At 44.7% G+C, this 27,007-nt stretch overlaps 1 protein-coding gene across 10 annotated transcripts in view; it reads right to left on the bottom strand.

Annotated features, from left to right (window-relative positions):
* PPFIA1 (PTPRF interacting protein alpha 1) overlaps positions 1-26,516 on the bottom strand; it is a 97,989-nt gene extending 71,473 nt beyond the window's left edge. For 8 of the 10 annotated variants that reach the window (XM_051967559.1, XM_051967562.1, XM_051967563.1 and 5 more), the window contains exons 1-2: positions 26,371-26,515; positions 24,772-25,035 (exon numbers count right to left, since the gene is read on the bottom strand). In XM_051967559.1, the coding sequence (XP_051823519.1) occupies positions 24,772-25,035 (264 nt within the window). In that variant the 5' untranslated portion in view covers positions 26,371-26,515. Of the gene's footprint in view, positions 1-24,771; positions 25,036-26,370 lie in introns of all 10 variants that reach the window. The other 2 variants (XM_051967568.1, XM_051967567.1) reach the window with 2 other exon arrangements.
* Positions 26,517-27,007: the final 491 nt, after the last annotated feature.

The raw sequence follows: 27,007 nt of genomic DNA, 5'->3' as shown, positions 1-27,007 counted from the left end.
TCAGGGTGAACACAGACTGGTGAAAAACCAAGAAGACTTGGGGCAGAACAGGGGTCCTCCAGATAAAACTCAATAATATCTGAAGAAAAACCCCAGGGCCAGGGAATAACCTGTCTGAAACGTAGACACCTCCCAGCTAGCTCCCCAGAAACATCAAATGGGGCTCCCTGGGGCTATCTGAATGTGGCTGGAGCCTCAGCAGGAACCCACAGACACGTTCCCCTCTGGGACTGTTTGTCCAATGGAGGTTTAGGTCCAGGAAGAAAGAGTGAAGCTCAGCTGATTGGGAAGGCCGGGCCCAGGTGTAAAAGGTAATTTCTTCTACTAATACATATGTTTTCTTACATTGGTATTTGTTGTCATATATTTTGAATCCTTCCTGATGTTCCGCTGGGCACATGATGTTCTCTTCTGTTTTGTTTCATTTTGTACTGCTTTTCTGTTTTTCTTTTTGCTTATTGTTTCTTCAAATAAAATACATTTGGAAAAAAAGAAAAAGAATCCCCACCGTGATAGAGCCAATAAATGACCACCAAGCCGCTCTCCTCTAATCTCTTCAAGGAGCGGAAACCACCTGCTGAAACAGCCATCCCATCCCACTTCTGGATGTTCCCAACTGTGAGAAAGTTTTTCCTGACATCGTATCAAAACAGGCGTGTCTTGTATGATTTCACTTTTTTTTTTTTTTTAATTTCCTAGATTCCCAATGGGTGGGGAAAGGGAACAACTGAGAACTGAAAATAAAAATAAAATAAGTAAAATTTTTATAAAAGTATAAATAGGCCTATTTGCCACTTTCCTCCTCCATAGACCTAAATTTTCTTCCATATACCTGCCCTTCAAATCTGTCTCATTACTAGAGTCTTCTCCCCAGGAAGAACTCCCCCAGTTCTTTTAGTCTACTCCCATCCAACTCAAAGTCCCTGACCACCTTGGTTGTCCTTAAAACCCTCTCCAGATGATCAGTATCCTCAAACTGTGAGTCAGAGCTGAATCCGACGCTCTGGGGTGTTCCGATCTCCTCCACATCTGCAGCACCTGACTGCGCCACCTCAGCTGGAGTTCTCATTGCCTCTCCTCATTTTCATCCCCTCTTACGCCCAAGCTGGCAGATGTTCCTTGAGCAGAGATCTGACCCAGTCACACTGTTGAATGAACTCCAGGAGTAGCAGGAGACTACGTTAATCCTCCAGGATTAATGTGAATTCCTGTTTTGTTCTTAAAGGGCTTCCCAACCAAACTTTCCACCTGTCAGTAAGGCCAAAGTGGCCTTTTGGTTCCCGGGCACAACACTCCACCCTGTGCCAGGCAGTGCCACCTGCTGGCACGCTCGGCCTCCTTAGTCACCACCACACAAAGAGCAAGCCCCAGCTTTTAGGGGAAGTTTTTCTTGATTCCCTGAAGCATTAGCATCTTCTCTCTCCTTAAGTTCCTTCATTTAACTACTCTTTGGGCTGTACCAACCTCTTGGCTCTTGTAAGCTTCCGTGCTCGGAAAGGAAGGAAGGACCTGACTTGATATTTGCTAACTAATGGCTCTTTCCACTCAGAGCTCTGCTGAGTTCGCAGTGATCTCCTCAGAAGCTCTCTACCTTTTCCAAACCTCTGTCTAAGAGGCAGCTGGCCAGTGCAGCGGATGGGTGGGAACACCTGAGCTCAGCTCTGAAGCAGCCATGCAGGTACTGTTTGTGTGAGCCCAGGCAAACATGGCCCTGATCACGTCCCTAGTTTGCCCGCTTCCTCACCCACGGCACCTGGCTTCCAGGCTACTGTGAAGATCAAAGGAGATCACTTGTAAAATACCTGGCATATATACGTGTCTATGTGTGGGACGGGGCTAGACCCCGTCAGACATCTTCAGGTACAAAGAAAAAGCATTTATTTAGTCCCTGCAGGGAGAGTCCCAAGCACACCTGGGAAACATCTCAGCTCCCAACATGTGCTCGTGGAACTGACAAGTTGGAAGCAGAACATCCAGTTAAGTAGCACAAAACCCAAGCCTTTTCATTGGATAGACTAAAAGGAAGTAACCATCAGTGACCAATGGTCACCAATGTTGTCTGCCTCCTGTGGGTCACGTCACGTCCTGTCACTGACTTAGGGTCTAACCTTTAGAATCTCTAGGCCTTGAGCTCATGTAACTTTCTGCAGCCTGGTTCCCAAGACCTGATCTTCTGGCTCTAAAGAGCTCTGGGAATAGGATCACATGACTTAGGCCTAGTCTCAGATTTCTTGAGAAAACTTCACCTGTCTTAGCTCATTCACCTATGTTATCCCTAGAGAAAGGTTAGATGACATCATCATCACCATCCCCTCTGAGGTTGGGAAGATGGTTTTTCAGACTCTAAGGCGAACCCCCTACATACACTCCCACACCCCCTGTGAATGTCTCCTTCAGCTACAGTGGAATAGAAGCTCGGGAAGCAAGGGCTGTGGCCCAGGACTTAGTACAAGGCAGGGCACAAAGCGAGGGCTTCATAAATACTTTCGAGGTTTGATTCCAGCTCCCGCCTCTGTCATCCCATGGATCAGTTCTCCCTTGTCGCTCTTCATCATCCGCAGCTTGCTGAGCATACCATTTCTGCCTCTATCCAAGTTACTAACAAAAATACGAAACACCGGAGGGTGTCCCCAGGTCTCTAGGGCCTTCCACTGGAGATCGCCTACTGATACCACCCCATTTACAACTACTCTGTGAATCCAGCCATCACAAGGGTCTGAACCATTGGATGATATTATGCAATTCAGATCTCTCAATCTTCCCCAAAAGAATAAAATATCTTATGAAATTCAAAATGTCCAGTGCTCCTGTTACATGTATGAAGTCAGCAGTCTGTAAAGTGACATAGGGCTGCTGGGATGGTGCAGAGAAGCCAAGGATTTATCCAAGGGCACATAGAATAAATGGCTAACCTGAAATTTGAACCCGGACTCTGCCCTCCTCTCCAACAGACCCTCGTACCACTCAGCTGACCTCCGAGGAGTCCAAAGAGACCAAATCCTCCCGCTGTTTCTGAGGCCTGATGGAGCACGGCTAATGTCTCATCTAAGGAATTTGTTTCTCCAGAGGGAGACAGGAGCCCTTTTCTGGGCAGGGGTCCTCTCCCATCAATCTTGCTGGCTAGCGCTGTTCAGGTCATTTTGTGTTAAGTGCTGTGAAAGCTGTTCCTGCTCTCCTGGAGCTCCCAATCTAATGGGAGAGACAAGAAGCACAGAGATCTGTTTCCGGGATAAGCAGTCACTAATCAGGATAGGGAAGGGCAGGAACACCTGGGTTCACATTTCCTAGCAACACAGCCTGGACAAGCTCCTCCTCTCAAACTCAGTTTCCTTTCCTGTCACTGGGGATGACAGCTTCACCCAGCTGGAGTGTTCAAGGTGGATGGACATGGGGGGAGGGAGAACGACAACGAGGGGTGGCCACCCAACATGTGCAGATCTCCCCTGGTGGAACAGGTGGAGGAGAATAATTTGATGTAGTGCCCATGGTGGGCAGCTGAAGCAGGTTGTGGGGGAGGGGGGAGGAGAGAGAGAGAGGGGGGAAGAGATGCTTAAGGCACAAGGTCATCTGGCCCATCACCGCTGTCCTGACTTTTCTGGGAGGTCACGAGTCCTCTTTAGAACACAGGACAAACAAAAACACAGGGAAGCAGAAAGGGCTTCAAGGAGGAAGGGATGCCTGACCTAAATCTTAAAGAAAAATAAAAAAGACAGGAGTGAATGTAATCTGGGGTGATGCAAGAGTTAAGCGGGTGTTGTGTTCCAGGATAGCAAGGGTCAAAAAAAGGCAAAACCCGGCTCTCGAGGAGCTCTCCGTCCAAAGGGGAGGGCAACAAGCAAACAAATGATGGAACAAGCAGGCTCTGCACAAGACAAATAGTAAGGAGATCCTGCTTTCACGACATGACTAATGTGAAATATTTACTATGACTGCACATGTGTCACCCACACTAGAATGCTTACAAACCTGGGGAGGGGCAGGGAGGGAGGGAGAAGAAAAAACTGGAACCTAAAATCTTATAAAAGTTAATGTGAAAACTATCTTCACGTGTAATTAGAAAAAATAAAATACCAATAAGTGGGGAGGAGGGAAGTAAATGGCTCAATGCTATACTTTCATGTAAGAATAAAGACTATTTATTGGAATAAATAAATGATAATAAAAATGAACTGAAGGAAGGTAATTTATGGGAAATTGGAAAACAATTCTTGCAGAAAGTAGGATTTTAGCTGGATTTAAAGGATGCCGGGGGCGGGTCTGTAGTCTGGGTACAGCAGGAAGAGCCTTTCAGGCATGGGGGGACAAGGGAGAATTCCCAGAGCCAAGTGCTGAAGGCCGTGTCACCCCACGGAAGAGTATGTGGTGGGGAGTAAGGTGTAAAAAGACTGAAAGGTGGGAAGGGAGAAGATGCTCAAAGGCTTTAAATGACAGACAGAGCATTCTGTATTGCTCCTGGAGGCAATAGGGATCCAATGGGATTTACTGAGTGAGGGACATGGTCAGACCAGTGCTTCACAAGTCTCTAGGTGAATGGAGGATGGACTGGAGTGGGGAAACTGAGGCAGGTGGATCCCCCAGCAATTATTCCAAGAGTTCAGGGGTGAGAGGATGGGGGGCTGCACCAGTGTGGGGGCATGTCAGAGGAGAGAAGATGCTGCAGAGGATGGGACAGGAGAGACAGAGAAAGAAATTGAAGATGACTCCTAGGCTGGGAGCCTGCTATTGCTCCCTCTAGTAATGGGCAAAGTTTGGGAGAAAGATCATGAATTCTGGTCTGGACATCCTGAGCTGAAGAAGTCTACTGAGCCTTCTGTTTGAGATGGGTAAGAAGTCTTAGGAGAAGCAAGACTGGAGGTGGGCAGAGGTTGGAGCAGGACAGCAGCAGAGAGAAAGGTTCTAGAGGCCTCCCAGAGCTCCCTACTCTGAACACATCCTTCTCCGCCAGCGTGTGGCCTATCTAATCTCACTGAGATGTATCTGAAGATGAAGTGACAAGATGGCTGGTCAAAGCTACAGAGGCAGTCTGACTGCAACACAAACTGTTGTTTACTGGGCCAAGGAAGGTTAACTTGGGGACTTTGATTTTATTAGCCCTACGCAGAGGTTTCAACAAAATGTATGCAAATATAAGTCATTAATACCTTTGTAATTAAAACTGGCAACATCAATTCTTTAAGAGCAAAATGTATTTATTAAAATGATGCTAGAATAGTTAAAAATTTCACAGCTTAGAAAAGAGACTCTTCCCCACAGGCCTCCTCTCTGCATTTTCTAGTCCGATGGTGAGCAATGCAGGCAGCGCTTGCCTCAAGCTATGGCGTTCTCTTGGGTTCCCAGGGCCACATAAGGGCGTTTCAAGTTTACATCGGCCATCTCCAACATCTTCACAAGTCAGGATCATTTTTCATTTTCCGACAGTGTTTTAAAATCTCCTTTACTCAGATGCCCAAAGCAATTAGCCCACCCTTTTTTAAACCCACCCTTCAATTAGTGTGATATGATCTGTCCCAGTGGTTTTCCCACAAACAATCGTACGGGAGATCCCATTTCTAGCTCTGTCCTATCGATATTCGGACTATTGATTTTGCGGAAACATTCTCTGCCATCTCTACCTGTGAATCAGTGTTACACTAGTTGAGGGCAGGGGATGGAGTTTTATCTTTATACACCAAGCACACCTTAACTACTGAAGGATTGAAGACTGCTCGGATGCATTTAGGAAGCCAAATCCCCCTTTCCATACTGCTGGAGCAGCAGAGGACCGGCCTGTGGGACCTGCAGAGGCTGCCCTGGACTCCAAAGCAAGGCTCAAACACGTGAGTCTGCAAAGAAATTGAGTCTCAATACAGCTTTATGTCACCAGGCTCCGCTGATCACAGGTGTTAACCATGCAGTTAATCCTCACTGCGCACACACAAGTGCTTCAGGGAAATGTGTTTAGAAAGGGGGAGAAAACTAAGAAAGGTTTTCTCCCAGGGGCCCAGCTGTGAGTATGGTGCGAAGGGCCCTCCCCACGTCTGATTCTAAGAGGGAGGCACTTCTGATCATGGGACCAGACTCAGTGGTGGTGAGCTCAGCCCTTCTCAGAGACTTCAGGTTAACTCAGACACTCGGTCCTGCTTCTGCCCTCTCCTTTCCTGGGCCAGAGCAGGATGGGGGCCAGGTAGATACCAGAAATTAGATCCAGAGATTTCCAAAAGCGGGAAGCACTAAACACACACTATGACTTCTCCTAAAATCAACAAGGGAAAGGAAAGCTGGGCACTTAAGAACAGAGTGGTTTCCTTAATGCAATATTCATCGCCTGGGCCCCACCCCAGGCTTTTAAAGAGGGAGGATACATTTTAGAAGAGAATAACTAGAATACAGTCATCTTCATCCCTACCCTTCATAAAAAAGAAATATTATAAAAATAAGAATGTCTTGCAAATTACTCAGAAGGCAGCTCTTGAAATGAGATCTAAAGTTTCTTCCTCTTGAATAACAAGACTAGTAAGAGCCAACATTTACATAGTATTTTAAGTTTCTAAAACACTGTTACCTCCTTTAATCTCACAAACCAGTGACTACAAGAAGCTGTGACAGCCGATCGCCACACCCTGGTAACCTTCTCCAGGTAAACAACAACCCATCAGTGAGTTAGGGAGATGACCCCAACCACGTGAACCTCCCTTGTCCGAACGGGCAAAGGAGAACAATTGGTTCCAACAGCAGAAACAGGTGCCATGGGGTGCTTGTTAGTCCTCTCTGGAAAAGATCCATGACATGGAGAAGAGACACCATGACGTGTGGATGAATTGGATAAGGGAGGGAGGGCTGGGCAAGGGCCAACAGTCTCCCTGTCCCCTCCAGAGCCCTCTGGGTCCGGTGGCCAGATATGGATCCCAGGCTGACCAGGGATGGTCCTGGACGCGGCGGGAGACCGTGGCCTTTCTAAGCCAGGCCTCCACTGTTCTCAGTGTGACTTGGGCTGCACCCACCCAGTGTGCACCACTTAAGAGTTTGGTACACTATATCCTGGCCTATCCCTAACCCTCATGGTCTTTTTCCAGTCATTGGACTGTGATGACTCTGGAAGGGCTGAGACTTTGGGCAACTCTGTCTCACTGAAATCTAATGAATACCTAAGTCAAGACATCACCCTGTGCTCACATGGAAGTATTGTTCTCGTCCCCTTTTACAGATACTGAAAGGGAGGCTGAGAGATCCCGCTGTGGAATCCACTCTTCCTCACTCAGGACCCTCCCTGTCTTCACTCAGAGGCCCCTCCAACCTCAGAGTCCCATGGTTTCATTCCTAAAAAAGGCAGCAATCTTCCTAGAAGTCCACAGATTCCCCCTTCTCCCTCTCCCGGACTCTCTCATGACTTGGAAGTCTCTATTTTCCATAGGTGAATGAATGGATGGATGGACAGGATTCCTGGCTGGAGAAGCTGGGGCATACAGAGCAGCTCCCCGCTGCCAATCACAGCCAGAGGGCGCAGCAGCAAAGCAGGTGGGCAGGGATCCTCTTTAATGTCACTTTCTTGGATGTGGCAAAGCCTCTTTCCTGAGTCTCTGCACAGCGGCTGCTTGCCAGGAGGATGGCCGAGGATGCTCGGACCCTCCAGGAATCACTCCTCTCCCCACTTCTCGCCCTCCTCCTCTCCATCAATTAACTAACCCCACTGGGACCCTCGATCCAGGATGTGGGTTGTGGGCCTTTCAGACCCCGGGCCCTTGTTCAGGATCTCCTTCCATCCGCTACCACTGCCGCTGCCACAGCTCTCTGTAAAGGCTCATGGCTGGACAACTCTGAAAAGGGGGATCAGAATCCCAGTCCTGGCTGCATTCACAGACTCTCCCTCCATAACCCCATCTCCTCTGAGGTCACGCATCTGTCTCTGTGATCATGGCCAGACAACCTCCCAGGTCATCATTTTTTCTTTTTCAAGCTCAGAATCCGATTCACAGCCTTCCTCTCCAGCCCAACCCCCAAGTGTCTCCCTGAAAGGATCTATTTCTTATAAAGATATCAAAAATCCTGCCCCTCCCCCAATTTATCAACCTCCTCAATTTCCAAGACTTTCAATTATCACAGGGACAAGCAGCTAAGGCCTGGAGCTGGGAGTTCAAAAGCTGTCTCAGACACTAACTGTGAGACCCAGACAAATCACCACCTCTTTTTGCCTCAATTTCCTCATCTGAGAAGTGGGAATAATAACAGCAACTACCTCTCATGGTGACTGCGAGGTTTAAATGAGGTAATATTTGTAAAGCACTTGCCACTGTACCAAGCACAGGGGGAGCACTATATAAACGCCTGGTCTCATAATCTTGAATTCTTGAAATTCTCCTCTCTGCTCACAAACTCCTATTTTCTACTAGGTAGAGCAGTGAAAAGAGTTCAAATCCTGCCTCAGGCTATCTGTGTGTTACTGGGCAAGTCCCTTAGCTTGTGGATAAGGTATGTGATAAGCTGCCTCCCAAGACTGCAGTAAGGAGCAAATGTATTAACAAATGCAAAGTGCTCTGCAAACTTAGAAGAGGCAGATCCATGACTGGCTAGTTATCTTTCTTCTTCCATCTCTCCCTTCCAAACCACACTTTTCAGACTCAGCAGGAGTCTCAGGTCTTCTTCTCCAAGCAAATGGCTTCTGTTCTGGTCTCACTTGCAAAGGATCTTATGTTTGGAGCAAAGAAGGAACTTACATATCGTACAAACAAACTCTACAGATGAAAACACCGAGTTCCCTCCTAGCTCCTTATCCACTGAGGCCTTTCTGGATACTTACAAACAGAAATCTGTAGAGGGGAAATCCCACTTGCAATTGTGTGCAAAGAACATTCAGGAGAAAGAAAACAGGAGCCAGAGTCAACTCCCCTCTTCCCCCCAGCCAATCGTGGCTCATCCTATCATTCCGGCTGATAGGGAACTTCAGAGCCATTTTCCCTACTAACTAAAAAGAGGGGATATGTCTAAAAGAGAATTTGGAAAAGAAGCTGGCCCCCACCCAGACATGAGCGTATTTGGAGTCTGCATGATGAATAGTATCATGGAGAGAAGACAATGACAAAACTGTATAACTTCCTTCTGTACTAAAAGGAGTCAAAGATTCTTAAATAGAATCAAGAAATGAAACAATACTGGCATTTCCTAAAGTCATTCAATATTCGGACATTCTGAACCACTTATCCCCTCTCTCCCTAAGCGTAAGAAGGTATGATCTGGTCTGCTGAAATGGCACCATTGTCCATGAAATACACTTCCCAAATTATCTCCTTCCAGGGAGCAACTAACTGAACACTCAACATTTGTGTAAAAACTACAGTGATAGCGAAAGTGCCATGGGTTTGCATATCGCATTCAGAATCTGTCATCAGGTCATCCCGATCAGGTCATCGAATTTTGTTTTTCAAACCACCCACCCCTCTTTCCTGTAATGGGACACATGCCACAAAGGTGCCTTTCTCTCTCCCTTCTTCTCACCCTCTCCTTCCTTTTTCCCCTCTACAGATTTCTGATTCCCCTCCTCTCTCCCCTCTCTTTCACTCTGATGCTCTCCCTCTCCTCCCTCACACACATACTCTTTCCCCTCTCAAACACATACACAGTATTTCTTATGTCACAAAAACAATGTTTCTTATTTCTTACTTGTGAGATTTCACTGTTTTCTCCTTTAAATTGGGCATAGCTCCTCAAGAATAGAAATGAAAGTAACAGAGAAAAATACTCTAACAAAAATGTCCAATTAAGGTGTGGAGAAAAAGATAAATCCAGAAAATTAATGTTCCCTAATAGGCAGGAAAGTAGTTTGGCTCGAGAGGAGAAATGCAAATTTGATGGTTTAAGTAGAGTATTCCAGCTTGTAGGTGGTATCATTAGCTGCCCTTCAGGTAAATGCTATTGTGATGTCTTCAATTTTATAAGCATCATTGTTAATTGTTTTAGTCATCACTTACACACTCCTTACTTAGATTAAACAAAACTGCACCCATTTTTTCTCAGCTAAGAAGTATGAAAGCTCACAGAAGACACATTGAGCAATTTTACTCAGTTCAAAACAAAATAGAATTAGAATTTAAAGTAACTCCCATCAGGAAATCACTGAAACAAATCCTTTTGATGATTTTTTTTTTCCAAACAATGCCACCTTCATGCCTTTTTCCTTCCTAGCCATTACTCCTACACCTAAGATACTCAAAGCAATACTCGTTTTTTTTTTTTTTTAACCAGATTTGTAACTGTATCACAAAAACTTACACTGGGGATTTCTAGAAAATCCATCTGTCAGTCAATACTGGGAAACCGGAACGAGAATCTTGCCTGCCTAATATTTCACCTTACATTCTCAAATCAACTAACTCCAATTTTCTACAGCTTCTATCTCTATTATCTCAATTAAATTTAGAGAACATTCCAAGAATCACTAGTGGTGCTTTCCATTCTACCAGGACCCTTCCCTATGGCAGGTAATTTAGCTGGGGCATCAGAAAAAACATCTTGTATATAACGGTTTTATAAAATAAAGTGCTGACCAAAAACTTATCCAATAAACAGTCCTACAAAGTTTCATCTCAGTCAAGCCAAGCACTCTTTATGAAGCACTTAGCACTCTCACAGGTCAACAAGCATAAGGGCCTCCTTGTTGTTTTCATCCTTCCAAGAGGACCAAGAACATCACAAGTGACGTCTGGACTGGTCATTAACTGGACTTTCACTGAGGGTCAGCTTCTCTCCCTCTTCCAGTCATCAGAGTCTCATAGCAAGACCAAAGTCAAGACCGCTGACAGCCCGGGATGCAGTGGGCGACTCTGGTGCGCCACAGAGGCCGCTTCAGCCGCCTTCGTCGTCCTGAAAAGGGTCTGACAAGCCTCCCATCAGAGGTGCTAGTCCTCCCTGAGCACACTCCATATATCTCACAAAACAGCTAATATTTAAATAGTACGGTAAGTGTACTATGACACAACATGAATTACAAAAAACAGCAAAATCAGAATCACCAGAATACAAATACGTACAGTAACTACATATAACATAATTAGACACAAGAGCATGTCTATATTGAAGCTTAAAATGGCACTAAGATTTTTGGGATACCCTGAACTTCTAGTAATCATACACCTTATGTTTTTATTTCTACATACAAGGGCAATAAGAAACACAAATTTCTGCTATACAGAAATTCCTAGAGGAAAATGTCAAAATGTAATGACTTCAAAATAACCCTCCCTGATCTCCTCATTTTTCTCAAGGATCCCTACAGCAGGATGCTCGCCTAACTCCTGGCCCCTTGTATTTCTTTCCCAACTCCCCCTCAAAGAACAGGGTAGGATTCTGCAGCTTTCCAATGCAAGTCTCATCTTAGCTCTTGCATCTCTAAATCTAGCCACAAATGTACTTTCTAAAGTGCTAAACTACACATAAATAAAAATGTTTCATCTCCCATACCACTAGTTTATTGTTTGGGCCTAAAATGGTTCTCCTCCAATCAGGCTTTCTATTTAGAGGAGTCTGAGATAGGGTCTGACCTCAAATGCACATTTTCTTCCTGAAATAAAGTTGTGAGGGAAAAAAGGCTGAGTGGACTGGACAGGTTCATTTCAGCATCTCTCAATTACGAATTAGTCTAAAACAGTCCTTTAACTTTTCTTCACATGTATCAACCTCTCTGTACGTGTCACTGCACGAAATCAATTTTTATATTAGTGTTGGCATCAAATATTATATGGGTAAGAAAGCAAGCTAGTCAGTTTTCCCAGCAGAGAATCTTTGCAGAAGAAGTCGAAGAAGAACAAAATGACATTTTCTCCTCTGAATGCGAATTAAGACTCTTGAAAGCCAAGCTGTGAATTCCCCTGCCAAGTTCACAGCATTCTAAGAGGTTGCTCTTTCAGCCAATAGCACTTTGAAGCTAATGGGGGGGAGAGGGGGGAGAGAAAGGCTCCATAAAGTGAAGTTATTTACAATTAAGGATCATCAAGAATGCTCTCTTTTCTCCCTTACCATATTTCAATACAGGGAAACGTTCTAAGAAAAAAGGCAGATCACTTGGAAACAGAAACATCAAAAATCTGAATTTAAAATATAAGTACATGTTAATAATGAAGCTGTCTATTTGGTTCTATAAACTAATAAAAATATACTCAATCTTCCATATAAAATCAATAATAACATACTTAACTCTCAATTATCCATGGCAAAGTTTGCATCCAGATCTTACTAATTTTATTAGGCAGATGAAGTAATAGAATTCTCTGAAACCATGATTCACCATCTCATAAGAATAAATTCAATGCCACAAACAGGTTCTAGGTGTCTGCTGAGCTAAGGGCTATCCCATGCTAGATCCTGGGGGGTACATTTCAAGGATTCCCTTACAGTGGTGCAGCCTGAACTCAGGCAAACAGTGTGCATACAGATTGAAGACCACGCAATAAGCATTAATTAAGTACCTACTACTTGCCATTAGAGAAATGACTACCTAATCCTTACTGGGGAGGAGCTTCTGGCCAAGGATAGAACAAAGAAAGTGCTCATTTGGACAGTGGGGGAGGGGAGGTTGAGAAGAATGAGAGCAGCATATTTCAAAAACTCAATCAGAATTGCTAGGAAGCCGTAAGCCCTGCTTCCCCTTCCAGCAAAAGGTGAGAAGTCTTCATTCCCACCTGCTCAGCCACCTCCACAGTCCTGGAGCCAAGTGGTTGCTGGGAGTGAGGAATGAGCCCTTCCCACTTTCTTCCTGGCCCCTCTCCTCTCAGCCAGCCCACTTCCTGACTGCCAGTATACACTTAAAGAGTAAATACTTCAACACTAACTGCCAAAGGCCAAATTACTTCCACCTGGTTCTGCCCCCTTATTTCTCATAAAGGGCCTAGACACAACAGGAGCCAAGTATGTATTTCTTCATTTTGTTTTTTTAAGTAAAGCCTGCTTTCAAATGAATCACCAATCAGTCATCAAAGAAAAGTAGCCCTCTTCTTGAGAACCCTTGAGAACAGGAGGCTTACAACCGTGGAGAGGAACAAAAGCAACCTATTTAAAGGAGGAACACCATCAAGACTCTCAACCAGAGACCATTGGGAGGAAGCACAGCACTGGAAGAGAGACGGGGGAGGACTCAGAAATGCTCAATCATCCCAGAGTAATTACTTACTAGGTAATTAACAGCACTACAGTAGGCACTGTCCAAGCCCCAGTATTAGTTACCATCCCAAACAAACCCTGCCATTGGGCTCTCCCTGATAATACAAGTTGGGCTTTTAAATAGGCATCTTTTCTACATACTTTTATCTAATGTTATTTTCTCACTAAATTATTCAAGTACCAGGGGGAAACATCAATAGCAACATTCACCAACTCTGCCAGTACAACTCGGATCTGCTTGCATTCATTGTCTCAGGACCTCACCAACACCTGAACCATGCTACAATTGATAATTCTTTTCACTAGAGAAAAAGAAAGGAACAAATACTTTAAAAACAAAATATGAACTCATTAAAGATAAATAATTGCACTTCCCAAGAAGTACCATGAATGTGCTAATTGTTCTTCCCCGTTCACCAGTTTTTATTGTTTGGTTTGGGAGGTTTGGCCACAATACACGCATTCAGACAGATAGAAAGTTGAGTTTAGACTTTCAGAACAGACATTTTCAGGGGTTATTCTGAATACTTCCCCTCTCCTCCAAAGGAAAAAAAATATTCAAAATCATTCCAAAACTGGTCCTGTACGAAGTAAGAGTCCAAAACAGTTCCCACTAAGGATCATCGTATGAAAATGTTTAAAGTAGTTTTCATCTTTTGAAAGAATTTCTGTCCCATATAAATAAATAAACAAGTGAATGAATAAAAGAGAATGAATAACAGAGCAGCATGTTCCTCCACTGACGTTCTATTTCCCTAATTCCAAGACAGTGTGGAGGTGAAACTGGGCTCCTGTAGATCAGGCCAAGGAAATACAAGCTCCTGCAGGTCCAGCCCAGACTGCACAGGCCTAGCTATCTTTTGTCAGAGGGGCAGCCAAGCATAGATGGGGCCAGCCCAACACCAGGGTAGTAGCCACCGGCTGAGTGATGAGTTTGTTAGCCAAGTAAACTGCAAAAAAAGTCAAAAGCATGAAGAGATTGTGATCTCCATCTGGGGTCAGGGGTGCAAATAGAAACATATATAACCTGCACATACACGCATTCACTCTCCACTGAACTCAACAAAAATACCTAAAACTAAGTACTAGGTAGGCCCTGGGATATAAAGACAAAAAAAAAAAAACAAAAACAAAAAAACAGCCTTGCCCTTGAAGGGTGTGTAATCTACTGAACTGATTAGTAAATATAAAATCAATACAAAGTCACAGGGAGGAGAAATCACATGAGGACCTGAGGATTCCAAAAGGGGGAGTGAGGTTGTTCAGAGCTGAAAAGATGAGCTGCACTAGGAAGAGCCCAGCACCCATTCCACAGGCCCCCAAAAGGGGAAGGAAAAAAAAAAGTTCTTCATTGACAAAGAGCAGGCTAGTAGGTTTTTTCCTTCAGCCCTGATGTTTGATTATGTAATTTTAAAACTTCATGAAAATTCATTTTATAAATACAAATAAAAATAATATAAAACTGGTTCAAGGAGAATGGCAAAAATAAGCATACAATCCCTCTACAAATAATCACTGCAATAGGCATTTCAGCAGAGCAAAAATATTTTCACGCTGTGATGGTTTTATTTCCAGCAACATTCTGTACAAGAAGTTTCCATTGGAACAAAAGAATTAGGACAGTCTCTTGGGGATTTGGCCTATACTATTCAGAGGAAAAAAACTATCCTAAGCTATGCTATGTAAGGCTAAACAGAAGAAAAACCTGTTTAGCACCAGCAGCTGGGATTTCTCTGTTTAAATTAGATAACAAACCCTGATCTAATTTTGTCCCTTCTGCACATTTACCATAGAGGATGTAATTATTTTAATGCTAGAATTAATTATTCAAGTGAATTAAGGCCTAAGAACAGCAGCTTGTGCCAGGCGCAAAAGCCACCGATACAAAAGAAAAGTCCAAACAAAAAACCGGGACTTCCTCTGAACCGCTAATAGCCCTGCCAGCTAAAGGTTTGGCGATGTCGATGAATGCCGGGCAAGTCAATCCGGGGGCTGACAGGGCCAACAGGTAACTTCTGTCACAGTCTCTGTGACACCCTCCAGATCAGCAGATGAAGCTCAAAATCAAAGCAACCAAACGTGCAAACTGCCAAGAAATACATGTGAGTTACAGCCGCGTGAATGGTGGGAGAGCGTGGCGGAACGCTTCCGGCATTTAGAAAGCAGAGCCTCACTAGGCTGCGGCCCGGCCAATCAGCAAAGGGAGACAGCCCAGGAGAACAGCCACTGTCCATGAGGCTAAAACGGGAATAAAGTATCCACACCCGCCCAACTATTTATAGCAACACTTTTTGCAGATGTTCCCCAAGTGGGAAGCAGCGAATCAGGCGAGGGCATGAATATCACCGGGAAAGAGAAGCAGGGGAAGATTTAGAGGGACCAAAGCAGAGTGAGGTCTGCGGGTCCTACACATGCACTGCAGCTTTCGTAATTGTTCCGTCCAGTCTGACCCTGTCTGACCCCATTGGGGTTTTTCTTGGCAAAGACACTGGAGAGGCTGGCCATTCCCTTCTCCAGGGAATGAAGTGGCCTGCTCAGGGTCACCCAGCTAGCAAACATCTGAGGCCAGATTTGAACTCAGGATGATGAGCCTTCTCGACTAGGCCTGGCACTGTGTCCACTGGCTGCCCACACAATGACTACACCAATGAAAACAAGAAAATAAAAACTGAATGTCTAAAGAATTATAAATAAGCACTCTATGGCTCTTTGCAGACTTGGGGGACTACAGGCATAGGACGCTGCTTTTTATGGCAGATTTTTATTTAGTTTGTTAGTTTTGCTGATGTGTTTTTTACTTCCTTTTTCAAATGTTTATCAGAAATGGTTCTCTGCAAGGGGACAGAGGAAAGAATACACTGGGAAATGTAGGTGATATAAAAATAGATAAGATTTTTTTTAAATTTAGTCTTCTATTAAAAACAAAAACACTTGTTTCTCAAATAGGTTAATCAACGAATCTATTTCATGACACACATTCAACTGAAAAAAAAAATACAGATATAAATGCAAACAATTTTTGAAACATGACTAACCCACGTTATTCTGAAAGAATCCTTTCTTCCTAGATATTCATCTGAAGGAATACAATAATATATTCTGGTATACACACACACACACACAAACACACACAATATAATTTTTTTAGCATATAATTGGGTTTTTTATTATAGCTTTTTATTGACAAAACATATGCATGGATAATTTTTCAACATTGAGTCTTGCAAAAACTTCTGTTCCAACTTTTCTCCTCCTTCCCTCTACCCTCAGATGGCAGGTAGTCCCATACATGTTAAATATGTTAAAGTATATGTTAAATATGTTAACTATATCTGATATATTTTTAAATATGGTTGTCTCCATTTACAAAATGTCCATTTTAAGGACTACAACTAAACTAGGTTAACTACAACTTAACATCAAAGTTAAGAAGCACAAACATGAAATTAGATAAAATCTGATATGAAATAATAACATACAAACTATCTCTTGGCTCTTATGTCACACATTTGTGTCTCTTTTTTAGTCAAATACAAGCAAATAGAATGAAATTCAGAAATTCACAAAAATGAGGGAATGTGCTAAGTGAAACGAGCAGAACCGGGAGATCATTATATACCTCAATAACAATAATGTTTGAGGATGTATTCTGATGGAAGTGGATCTCTTCGATAAAGAGAGCTTTAATTGATCAAAGATGGACAGAAGCAGCTACACCCAAAGAAAGAACACTGGGAAATGAATAGAAACTGCTTGCATTTTTGTTTTTCTTCCCGGGTAATTTATTCCTTCTGAATTCAATTCTCCCTGTGCAACAAGAAAACTGTTCGGTTCTGCACACATATATTGTATCTAGGATATACTGTAACTTATTCAACACGTAAAGGACTGCTTGCCATCTGGGGGAGGGGGTGGAGAGAGGGAAGGGAAAAATCGGAACAGAAGTGAGTGCAAGGGATAATGCTGTAAAAAATTACCCTGGCATAGGTTCTATCAATAAAAAGTTATTTAAAAAAAAAAGAAAAGAAAAGAAAAAGAAAAAAAAAAAAATAAGGGAATGGCCAAATCAGGTTAAAAGGCAATTGAGAGGGGGCAGTTAGATGATGCACTGGTCCTAGAGATTCAGGAGGACCCAAGTTCAAATCCAGCAAACACTTGACACTTATGAGTTCTGTGACTTTTAATCCCAATTGCCTTGCCTCCCCCCCCCCCCAAAAAAAAAAAAGTTTATTGGGAAAGAGTTAACAGAATAAACACAAATCCAATAAAAGATGGGTAATGTGTCTGTGTGTTTTTCTTCAGGAAGGGATTCTGGTGGCCCCCTGATGTTACCCAAGGATATCTACAAGGTTTTGCACAAAGTTTAGAAAAATGTGCCAGAACTTGACAATGTTAAAATCACTCAAATTTCCCCTCGAGTTTTATGTGAGAGTGTCATCTGCAGGAATGTAAGTAGAACTCAGAGGGAAATCTCCCCAGTCTCCTCCCCAGATAAGGTCAGCTCAAGCCTTCCAGACAAGGTGAATGGCGAAGGCTCTTCCTTTTGAAGGGCTAATTTCAGAGCCGGTTCATGCCTCTCATGCTCCAAAGAAGCATGTCAAATGTTCCGAAAACTGAGAAAAGGAGCCAAGGACTTGGTGTGGAGCTAAACCTGTAACTGCCTGGAGGAAGGCAGTTACTGGTGTGTCTTCCACAGATCTCTATCTTCTTTAACTCAATCAATTTCCTTACTAAAATGTGTCATGTAAAAGCCTGCACAGCATAAGACAATAAATCACAATTTTAAATTAAAATAACCAGTGGAAAGAGTCAGAGCACGTGCATTTCTTCTTGGAGGGTTACTACTAGTTAATCGTAGGCAGGTTGCTTCACCTTGTAAAATGAAAAGGTGGAACTTGGTCCTTGGGACCTTTCCAGTCCTGAGCCTGTGAGCCCAGAAGCCAGTATTTCTTGGCCTCGAGCCAATGACTCGTTTCTGGCTGAGGGGAGGTAAGGGGTGGGGGTGCCCTGATGCTCTGGAAAGATCACCCGATCAGGAAGAGCCACAGAGATCCAGATTAGGTTCTCAACTCTGCTATTGCTAGCCATGTAACCCTAGACCAAGAAGGTAGAATTCAGCTACAATATGAGAGACATATCCTGCCTCTGAAGAGCTCAGGGATACAAGGGAAAGAGCCCCAGGCCTGGAGTCAGGGAGACTTCAATTCACATTCATCCTCAGACATATATGTGACTACCGGCAAGCCACTTAATGTGTGTCTCAGTTTCCTCAACTGTAAAATGGGGATCATGATAGCAATTCCCTCCCAAGGTTGCTGGGAGGATCAAAGGAGATAATAATTATAAAGTGTTGAGCACAGAGCCTGGCACACAGCAGGAACTATATAAATATTAGCTATTATTATCACTTCATTTATTCACTTTCTGAAAGTGCCCTGTAAACCATAAAGCATTATGGGGAGTTTCATTCTGTTTTGAATTGATCTATGATTTCATTGATATGAAGAATTTTCAGTGAATCCACTCTTCCCACCAATGGAGGCCACCAGAATCTTTGCACCAGAGACTCAGAGAACAGAGGCGGGGAAGGGGTAAAGGATTCCCTTGGCACAGGACATCCTCAGAAACTGGCTCTCTGGCTCTAAATCACCTCTCGGTTACCCAAAGTCATTGTGAATACAGAATAGCGGGATGGACATTCCGTGCTGGAGTCATGGAGGAGAGGCCCCCCCATGGCTGCTCCCAGGCTTCTCTCTCAGTCCAATGTCAGCCTCTGCCGACAGCACACAAAGATCCGTCCATTTTTCAAGTTTGTGCTCTACCACTGGCTTCTACCTAACACTGGCTAGGAGCACAACCAAGTTTATGCCAAGATACAACAAGGACTCCAAGTCAGGAGATTTGGGTTCAATCTAAGTGTGGATTTTTCTAAACTGCAGTGTAAGAGGGGAGTAATCACTAGTGAGCATCATAAATCAACGAGCTGCAAACTCAACTTAAATCATAGAATGAGGTTAGTTTAAAAAAAAAAAAAAAAAGCAAATTGGATAGAGTGCTAGGCCTAGAGTCAGGAAAGTTCATCCTCCTGAATTCAAAGCTGACTACAGACACTGGGTGGGTGACCCCGGATAAGCCACTTAACACAATTTGGGCAGTTTCCTCCTCTGGAAAACAAGCTGGTAGCAAACCATTCCAGTACATCTGCCAAGAAAACCCAAAATAGGGTCACAAAGAGGCAGACATGACGGAATGAATGAATGAAATGGAATGAATGAAACCAGAATTCAGATTGTAATACGGTTGTGTGCTTTTGGTCAGGTTTCATGAGAAAGTACTGTGTTCTGGGCGGGCATCACCTTTTAAGAACAGCGACAAGCTGGACAGCCAACTTGAAACCATGCCCAGTGAGGATCTTCTGAAAGAAGTGCAAAGATTCTGCTCAGGAAAAGGGCAAGTGTGAGGAAGGGGGCCATCGATCAGGTGAAAGAGTGATCAGATCTGGCTCTGAAAACGAGAGGCTAAAGAACTCTCACTTGGAGATACAAAAAGGAGAAACAGCACACACACTTAAAACAAAGCATGGGGGGAAGAAGGGATGAGCAGCTGAGGAGGCTGGGAGGGGCTCTTCAGGTCACAGATAAGATCTGAGCAGAAGCAGAGATGGAGATGGAATGGGAACTAGGACAAAAGCTGATCTGGCTGAACTGGAGAGGGCACCAAGGGGAATGAGACATAACAGGCCATTCATCGCCACCCACTTCCTCCTCAGCCCCTGGCTCACTCCCAGGATCCCCTGCCTTAGACACTGTTGATCACTCCCTTCTTAACATACTCTCTTCTCAGTCTTCTGACCCTGTTCTATCACATGGGCCATTCTTCCACAGCTTCACCACACATGTGCTGTCCCCTCTGTTGGGGTGTACACCATGGTATTCTCCCATGTGCTGTCCCCTCTACTGGGCTGTACACCATGGTTTTCTCCCAGGCCACACTCTCTCTCTTGAGATCTCACAATCAGCTCCCACAAATTCACTGTCATCACAATGTACATGACCTTCAAATCTACAAATGCTCCTCTCTCTCTTTGGCCATAGGCATATATCTCCCCAACTGCCCACTAGCCTTCTCTACCCAAAAGTCTAATGGGCCTCCCTAACTCAGCCTGTCCAGCATGGAACACTCCTAAACAAACCCCTCCTCTTAACTTCTTTATTTTTGTCAGGAGAATAATGGAAAATTTTATTGAACTGTTTGAACTAGTCCTGTTTGGCTGGGAAGCTTGATCACTTTAGGACCAGAAACCCAGTTAGATACAAAAATTGATGCAAATTTTCTCATGATTACACACAAGTAACCCATATGTCTTATCTGAAAACAGACCCCATATTGGTCATATTGGTCAATTATTGTGTCTTTCTTTTGATTGAATACAAACACATGGGGGGAATTGAATCTATTTTCTCTCCCCCTCCCAACTTGGAAAGCCTTGATCTTTCCTCCAATTAGAAATCAAATTACCTAATCTTATATCTTGGCTTATATCCTGTTCATTGTTTTCTTTTAATGCATAAAAATTTGTTTCCACCTGTTTTCAAGGATCAGTGCCAAACTAAGGAGGCCTGGTCCTGGTTTGTTAGGCAATTGGCACACATTGCTTCATAAATGAATAGCTCGGAAGGTTGAACCTTTGTTTCCTCAGTCATTTCAGATTTTACTCAATATAATTGTTACAAAGAATGCAAATGGAGAGGAGGTAAAGAAAAATATATTCAAAAGGTAAAGTGATATAAAAAGAAAAGAGGAAAAAAAAACCCTCTGAAAATGTTTTTAAAGACTCAGGGCAAGACAGATGGACTGAGTAGAGAAGTCCAGAAGTCAAAAGAAAATGAGGAAAAGTCAAGTAAATCATTTTTTTCTAAGAGTTTTTCTAAGAGTTGACTTTGAAATGGAGGGGGAAAAATATCCACAAAGACAAAAAGAAGTAGCAAACAGAAGGGACCAGTGAAGGTGTCTTATAGAGAGGAGGTGGAATATTCTTAGGCAAAGTAGGAAGGAATGAAGATGGGAAAAAGGAAGCAACAGAAAAGGGCAGGAAATACTCAAAGACAAAAATATTGTTGGGTCTGGCAAAAAAGTACCTCTGCTTCTCTGGAACTGATGCAAAAGAGGCAAGAATGGGGGTAATAAGAGTATATGGTACAGAATGCAAAAGAGGGAACTCAGAGGGGATGTTCTCAATTTCTCAATATAAAGGGAAGGAAAGTTGGTCCACCAATCATCAGTGATTATGCACCTAGCACATGCCAGGCAGGTGCTAAGTGTCAAATACCACACCAAAAAACTCACTTCCTGGGTCCTTTAGTCATTCTCCAACTCATTCACCAACATGTTAAACAAGGATAGGGAGGACAGCAATGATGACGGCACGCATCCCAAAAGCACTTTATAGATGTCATGTCATTGGACACTTACAAAAATCCCATGAAGTTGGTGCTATTACTATCTCGATATTACAGGTAAGGAAACTGAGGCTAAGAAATCTCTTTGGGACTGACCCAGGCCCATCCAGCCAAAAAGTGAGAGGCTGAAATCGCCTCAAGGCGAGCCTTGTATCCATTACACCACCAGCTGCTCCTGATGACACTAACAGCCAATGTTTTGATATTGTGGCACTCAGCCACACAAGTATCTTTCCATGCCTGGACTGGAGTCATCATTTTACTGGCCCCTCCACTGAAGCAATCCTGAACCAGTAACGTATATTATGTTGCTTATGATTATACCCTTGCCAATGAAGAACCTGTTCATTCTCATTTTTCCAAGTACTAGAAAAGTGATTGATTTCATCAGGTCCGAGGTAAGTGCTGTCCAGGGTACCCCAGCAAGGTACCAGAATTATACCAGGTCTGGGGTCTCCCTGATTCCAAACCCAGCTGCAATGTGACATTACAACAACCAAGTCAGGTAGCAAACCATTTATCTTGAACAAAAGTGAGTACGACTGAGAATAAGCAAAAACTTTGCCAAGCCCTGAAGTACAATCCGACAGAATGTGAGCAACTACATATGATTAAGCTTTATAGGAACGAGATTCTAACAAAAACAGTTATTTTTAAATATGCTTATTATTCGTCCCAAATAAAGCATATAGAACTAACATGGAATTGCTGTTGCTAAAAAGGAAAATCCAATGTTTGGCTTATTAGAAGGCTGGCAACAATTCATTGATTAATCACTTTTAAAAATTGCATAAAAGGACATTTAACTGCATATATCCTAAGTAAAATGGACTAATTCAAAGAGAACAAATAAGGTTACTCCTTTTCACATGACATACTAATCTCAGAGGCAAAGACCAGAACAGCAAAGAGATCTTTAAATTCATTTAATTCCAAATCAAACTCATGAATTATATGACAAACCCATGTTCGGGCAGCCTGACACACTGGGCTAGAATTCCTTTGTGCACTAAGGTACAGATGTAACATTTCCTGCCCTTCTTGTGGGTCATATGACTAATCAATACTGACATTAAAGGCTCCAAAACACAGGCCCAAATGGAACAGATTAAGTACAAAAGAAAAAAACTGTAGCTTTAAGTTTTGCAATTCTAGCCTCCAGCTCAATTTCCCTAAGATGTCCTTTTACAAGCTTTCATTCCCAGAAAGAGAAAAGAGATGTCCCAGCTGAGATGATTACAAAATGCAAATTTTCTGTTAAGTAAATACCCATTTTCAAATTATCTTTCATGAGGAAACTAGAGATACCTTCTTACCAAGTGAAAAAAAAATCCCACAATCAAGTTTAAGCTCCAGAAGTGAAGCTAGCACAGAACAGGTCTGCTAGTTTCCCCAGTGAAGGCTCCTCTCTCCACAGGCAGCACCATGTACGGCGATCCATCCTCCCAGCACATGCTCACTCTTTGAGAATGGGATTCCCTGGCACACACCACTAACTACTATTATCACTGGGAAGGAGGACCATTTGCATAGCACTTACTATGTGCTCAGCTCTAAGCTAAGCACTTCACAGAGATTATCTCAGTTGATCCCCCCAAGTCTTCGAGGGAGATGCTATTATTATCCCCACTTTAAACAGTTGAGGAAACTGGAGCACACTGAGGCCAAGTCATTCATTCATTCAATAAACATTTATTAAGTGCATAAAATGTGTGCCAGGCATTGTGATAAATACTGGGGATTGAAAGAGGCAAAAGACAGTCTTTCAAGAAGCACACAATCTAATAAGGAAAGGAAGGTACTACAATTGAGACGGGTTGGAGAAAGCTTCCACTAAAAGGCAGGATTCTAGTTGGGCCTTAAAAGACGTCAGAGAGGTGAGGAGATAGAATTGAGGAAGAGAATTCCAGGGATGAGAGCCAGAAAGAAAGTCCAGAGCTGAAAGATGGAAGCCGGGATCGTTAGGTTAAAGAGTATGTGGAGGGAGCAAAGTATGACAGAAAGTCAGAAGGGGGCTGGGTCATGAAGGGCTTTGAATGGCAAACAGAACCTGCACATGACAGGGAGCCAATGGTGTGATCAATTAGAAGAAATTCCTTTGGTGGCTGAGGGGAGGATGGCTAGAGGGACAGAGATTTGGGGCAGACAGATCACACACCCCATCTCACCCCAGCAGCTACTCTAACAAACCAGAAGATGAGGGCTTGGCAAATATGAATTGTCAGGAGAGAAGGGCATGTATTCCAGAGATGTCGTATAGGTAAATGGACAGGCCTTGACAATTGGCCAGTCACAGAGCTAATCTAGGGCTGGATGTGAATTCAGCTCTTCCTATGTCCTGTACCAAAGCATCTGGACATTTACTCCCCACACCACCCCCCTTTCTTAGTATACATAAAATTAGATATTTTTTAAACCATTCTATAATTACCATCATCACAGGAACAACACCTCTGAGACCCGCCAAAGCTTTTGGTCTTTCTATTTTAAGCTCTCACTCATGTTCAGAATCCACTGTCTGAGCTCCTGTAGCTATGACCAGCCTTGAGTCAGAGATCCCTCTATCCATCTGCAGATATAGGCAAAATACTCAATAATGATACAAACTCTTGATTCCTTTACTTTCCCCATTAGTCATTTCTAAAGAGTTCCCCATTAAATAGAAAAGCAGGGATGCACAGGGGCTGGCTCTGGAACAAGTCAGTCCAGAGAACATGGTGCCTTCCAAGAGATCACATGTATTTGGACTCAGATCGTCACGATTCCATAGTAAAACAATGAAGGATGGACTTTGTGTGCTGGTGACTGAATAGCAGCGGACAATACGAAGTCCAGGCACGAGCTACATGTGGCTTTCACCCAAATTTCCACGTGCAAAGAGCGCTGGGTACAGAGAAATCAGGAAGATCCTCGGGTGCTGCAGCTACTCACCCCCGTAAGACAGATGCACAGACAAAGCCATTTTATCGCAAATCAGAAAGAAGGAATACGGAACATGGAATGTCTAGAAATCAGATGTGTATTCATTTGGTTTCACTTCCACTGAGTGGCAGAAAACTGCCTCAAGAAACTCCCACTCCCCGTGGCCCTACGGACTATTTTACAGAGAATAATGAATTTTATTTGAAGTTTTCCAACTCACACCACACAAAAACCCTAAGCGGGATCAAGATTAAAAACAACATACCTGGGGGAGTGCAGTATTGAGCTGTCTCTGCAAGGAATCTCTTTCATGGCCAACTTCATGCAACTTCCCCTGAGTCAAGGCAAGCGTTTCTTGAGTCTCTCTAAGCGTGTCTAGAAGACGATCTCTTTCTTCCAACATGGAGACCATTAATTGTTCAAAATGTGAATCAGCATCTGGCTGTAAAGGGGAGCCCGAACCATGGCTCCCACCTCCTCCTGGGGGAATTTCTGCCTCACTGATGGTGGGCATTACCTCGCACATCATCTTGAAATAAAAAATCAGATCACAAGCATCAAATGCAATCCTAGAATCCAGAAGCAATTTAGAACAACGTGCAAACTCAATGTATCAGCCCGGGTTACGATGAAAGAGCAACGCTTTGGTCTTCTTAAAGATACCCTGGTCCCTAAGTGCTACCCAGACATTAAGGAACGGGGAAAATTAGAGCAAGTCCCAGGTATCTAAAGGCCAAGAGTTCTAACTGAATGAAGACAGAAAAGACTGGTATGTGCTAAAGTTAAGTCATCATTTTTCATTAAGAATAAAGTTCCTAAAATTTTTAAAAGGAACCTGGTGACTTCTTAAAAAGCACTTCTTCTTCTTGGTTGCTATTTAAAAAAAAAAAAAAAAAACTTTTATAACCTCATCTTCCTAATTCCTGGTACAAAAAAACCCTCACCAAAAATATCCTCGACACCCCATCACCTTTCCAGAAGCCAACAGGAGCAACTGATCCTTAGAACGGACAAGGGCTAAATCCATCACGGCTAACCTACAGGCATGTGCGCCGGCTGTGTGGAGAGCGCAGGTGAGACCCCCAACAAAAAGCAGCTCAATTATTAAATTATTCAGGGGCTGGGGCGGGGGAGCGCTCAGCCCCAGAGGCCCCTGGGAAGGGGCTACCACAGCTTCTAGAAACGGTCTAGCAGCACAGAAAAACAGGGGATACTGAGAAGGGCCCGTGGACAGCAAGGCCATCTCGGGATGCCAGACCCTGTGACCGAGAGCAGCCCTTCTTGGAGCAGGCTCTTAAATGATTGAATGAGACACAGGAGACACAAACCCAAAGCCCCGGACTCGGACCCAGTGGCCGGTCCTTTCCCCCCTCCCCCCTCCGGGAGGCACAAGCTCCCGGACCTCGGGGTGCGGGTGGGGGGAGAGGGCGCGCTCCCGGGAGGCAGCAGGAAACTTCGGGGAAACAGGAGGCATTATTCCATGCAGCTGACTGGGAGAAGCCTCAGGGCCGGCAGCGGCGGCTGACAGCAGCACTCTGGCCCGGGGCGCCTTTCTGCGCCTCAGTTTCCCTCTCTAGTAAAAACGGCACTCTGGAAGAGAGAGAGGGCCGGCAAAGCTCCACCTCCGCGCCCCCCAACTTAGGACTGCGATCAAGACGGGGAAGGAGGCCCCGCGGGCTGCCTCCGGGGGGTGGGCACTCAGTTTCCCGGGAGGGCCTTTTACGCTGCAGTCTCCGAGCCGCTACTCAGGATCTGGGGCACCCTCCTGGTTGGGGAGGGAACCCCGCTTGCATCCCGGCCACGATGCTGAGTTCACCTCCTGCCCGGATCCCGGCACCCCCGCCCCACGCAGCCCGTCACTCACCTTGGCTCAGGGCCCGAGCCGGCGCCGGCGCCCAGACGGAGCCCCCGAGGGGAGCCGAGGCCGCGGGACAAACGAGAAGGCTCGGCAGCCAGGCCGGAGCCCGGGCCCGCTGCCCCGACTCCCCGAGCCCCGAGGCAGGCCGGCCCGCCCGCCCGCCTGCCCGCCTGCCTGCCTGCCCGCCGCGGCCGGACCCAGGAGCGGCGACGAGGAGGCGGCGGCGGCGGCGGCGGCGGCTGAGGAGGAGGAGCGGCGGGAGCGGGCCGGGCCGGGCCGGGACGCGCGTCATCCGCGTCATCCGCGCGTCATTCGCCGCCGCGGCGGCGTCCTCGCGTTAGCGCTTCTGCGTCAGCACGCAGGCGTTTGCATCTACGTGGTACGTGGGTTTGCGTGCGCGCGCCTGCTTACGCGTCTCCCCCGGAAGACCCGAAGGAGTATCCCGAAGCTCCCGGTTATGTACGCGTGCGCAGGACTACCCAGGTGTGTTCTGAGACTGAAGAGAAAAAAAAAAAGTTCACGCCCACCATCCATCACTCCTCCCCAGCGGGAATGGTAGGAGGATGTGCGCATGAGCAAAAAGACTGCTTTGGAAAAGAAGGAAAGGGAGGCGCTGGGACGCTCGAATTATACGCCTGCGCGA

Source organism: Antechinus flavipes, chromosome 6 (assembly GCF_016432865.1).
Source record: "Antechinus flavipes isolate AdamAnt ecotype Samford, QLD, Australia chromosome 6, AdamAnt_v2, whole genome shotgun sequence".
NCBI lineage: Eukaryota > Metazoa > Chordata > Mammalia > Dasyuromorphia > Dasyuridae > Antechinus > Antechinus flavipes.
Note: the sequence above shows the minus strand (reverse complement) of the source record. Positions and strands in the feature narration are given on the sequence as shown.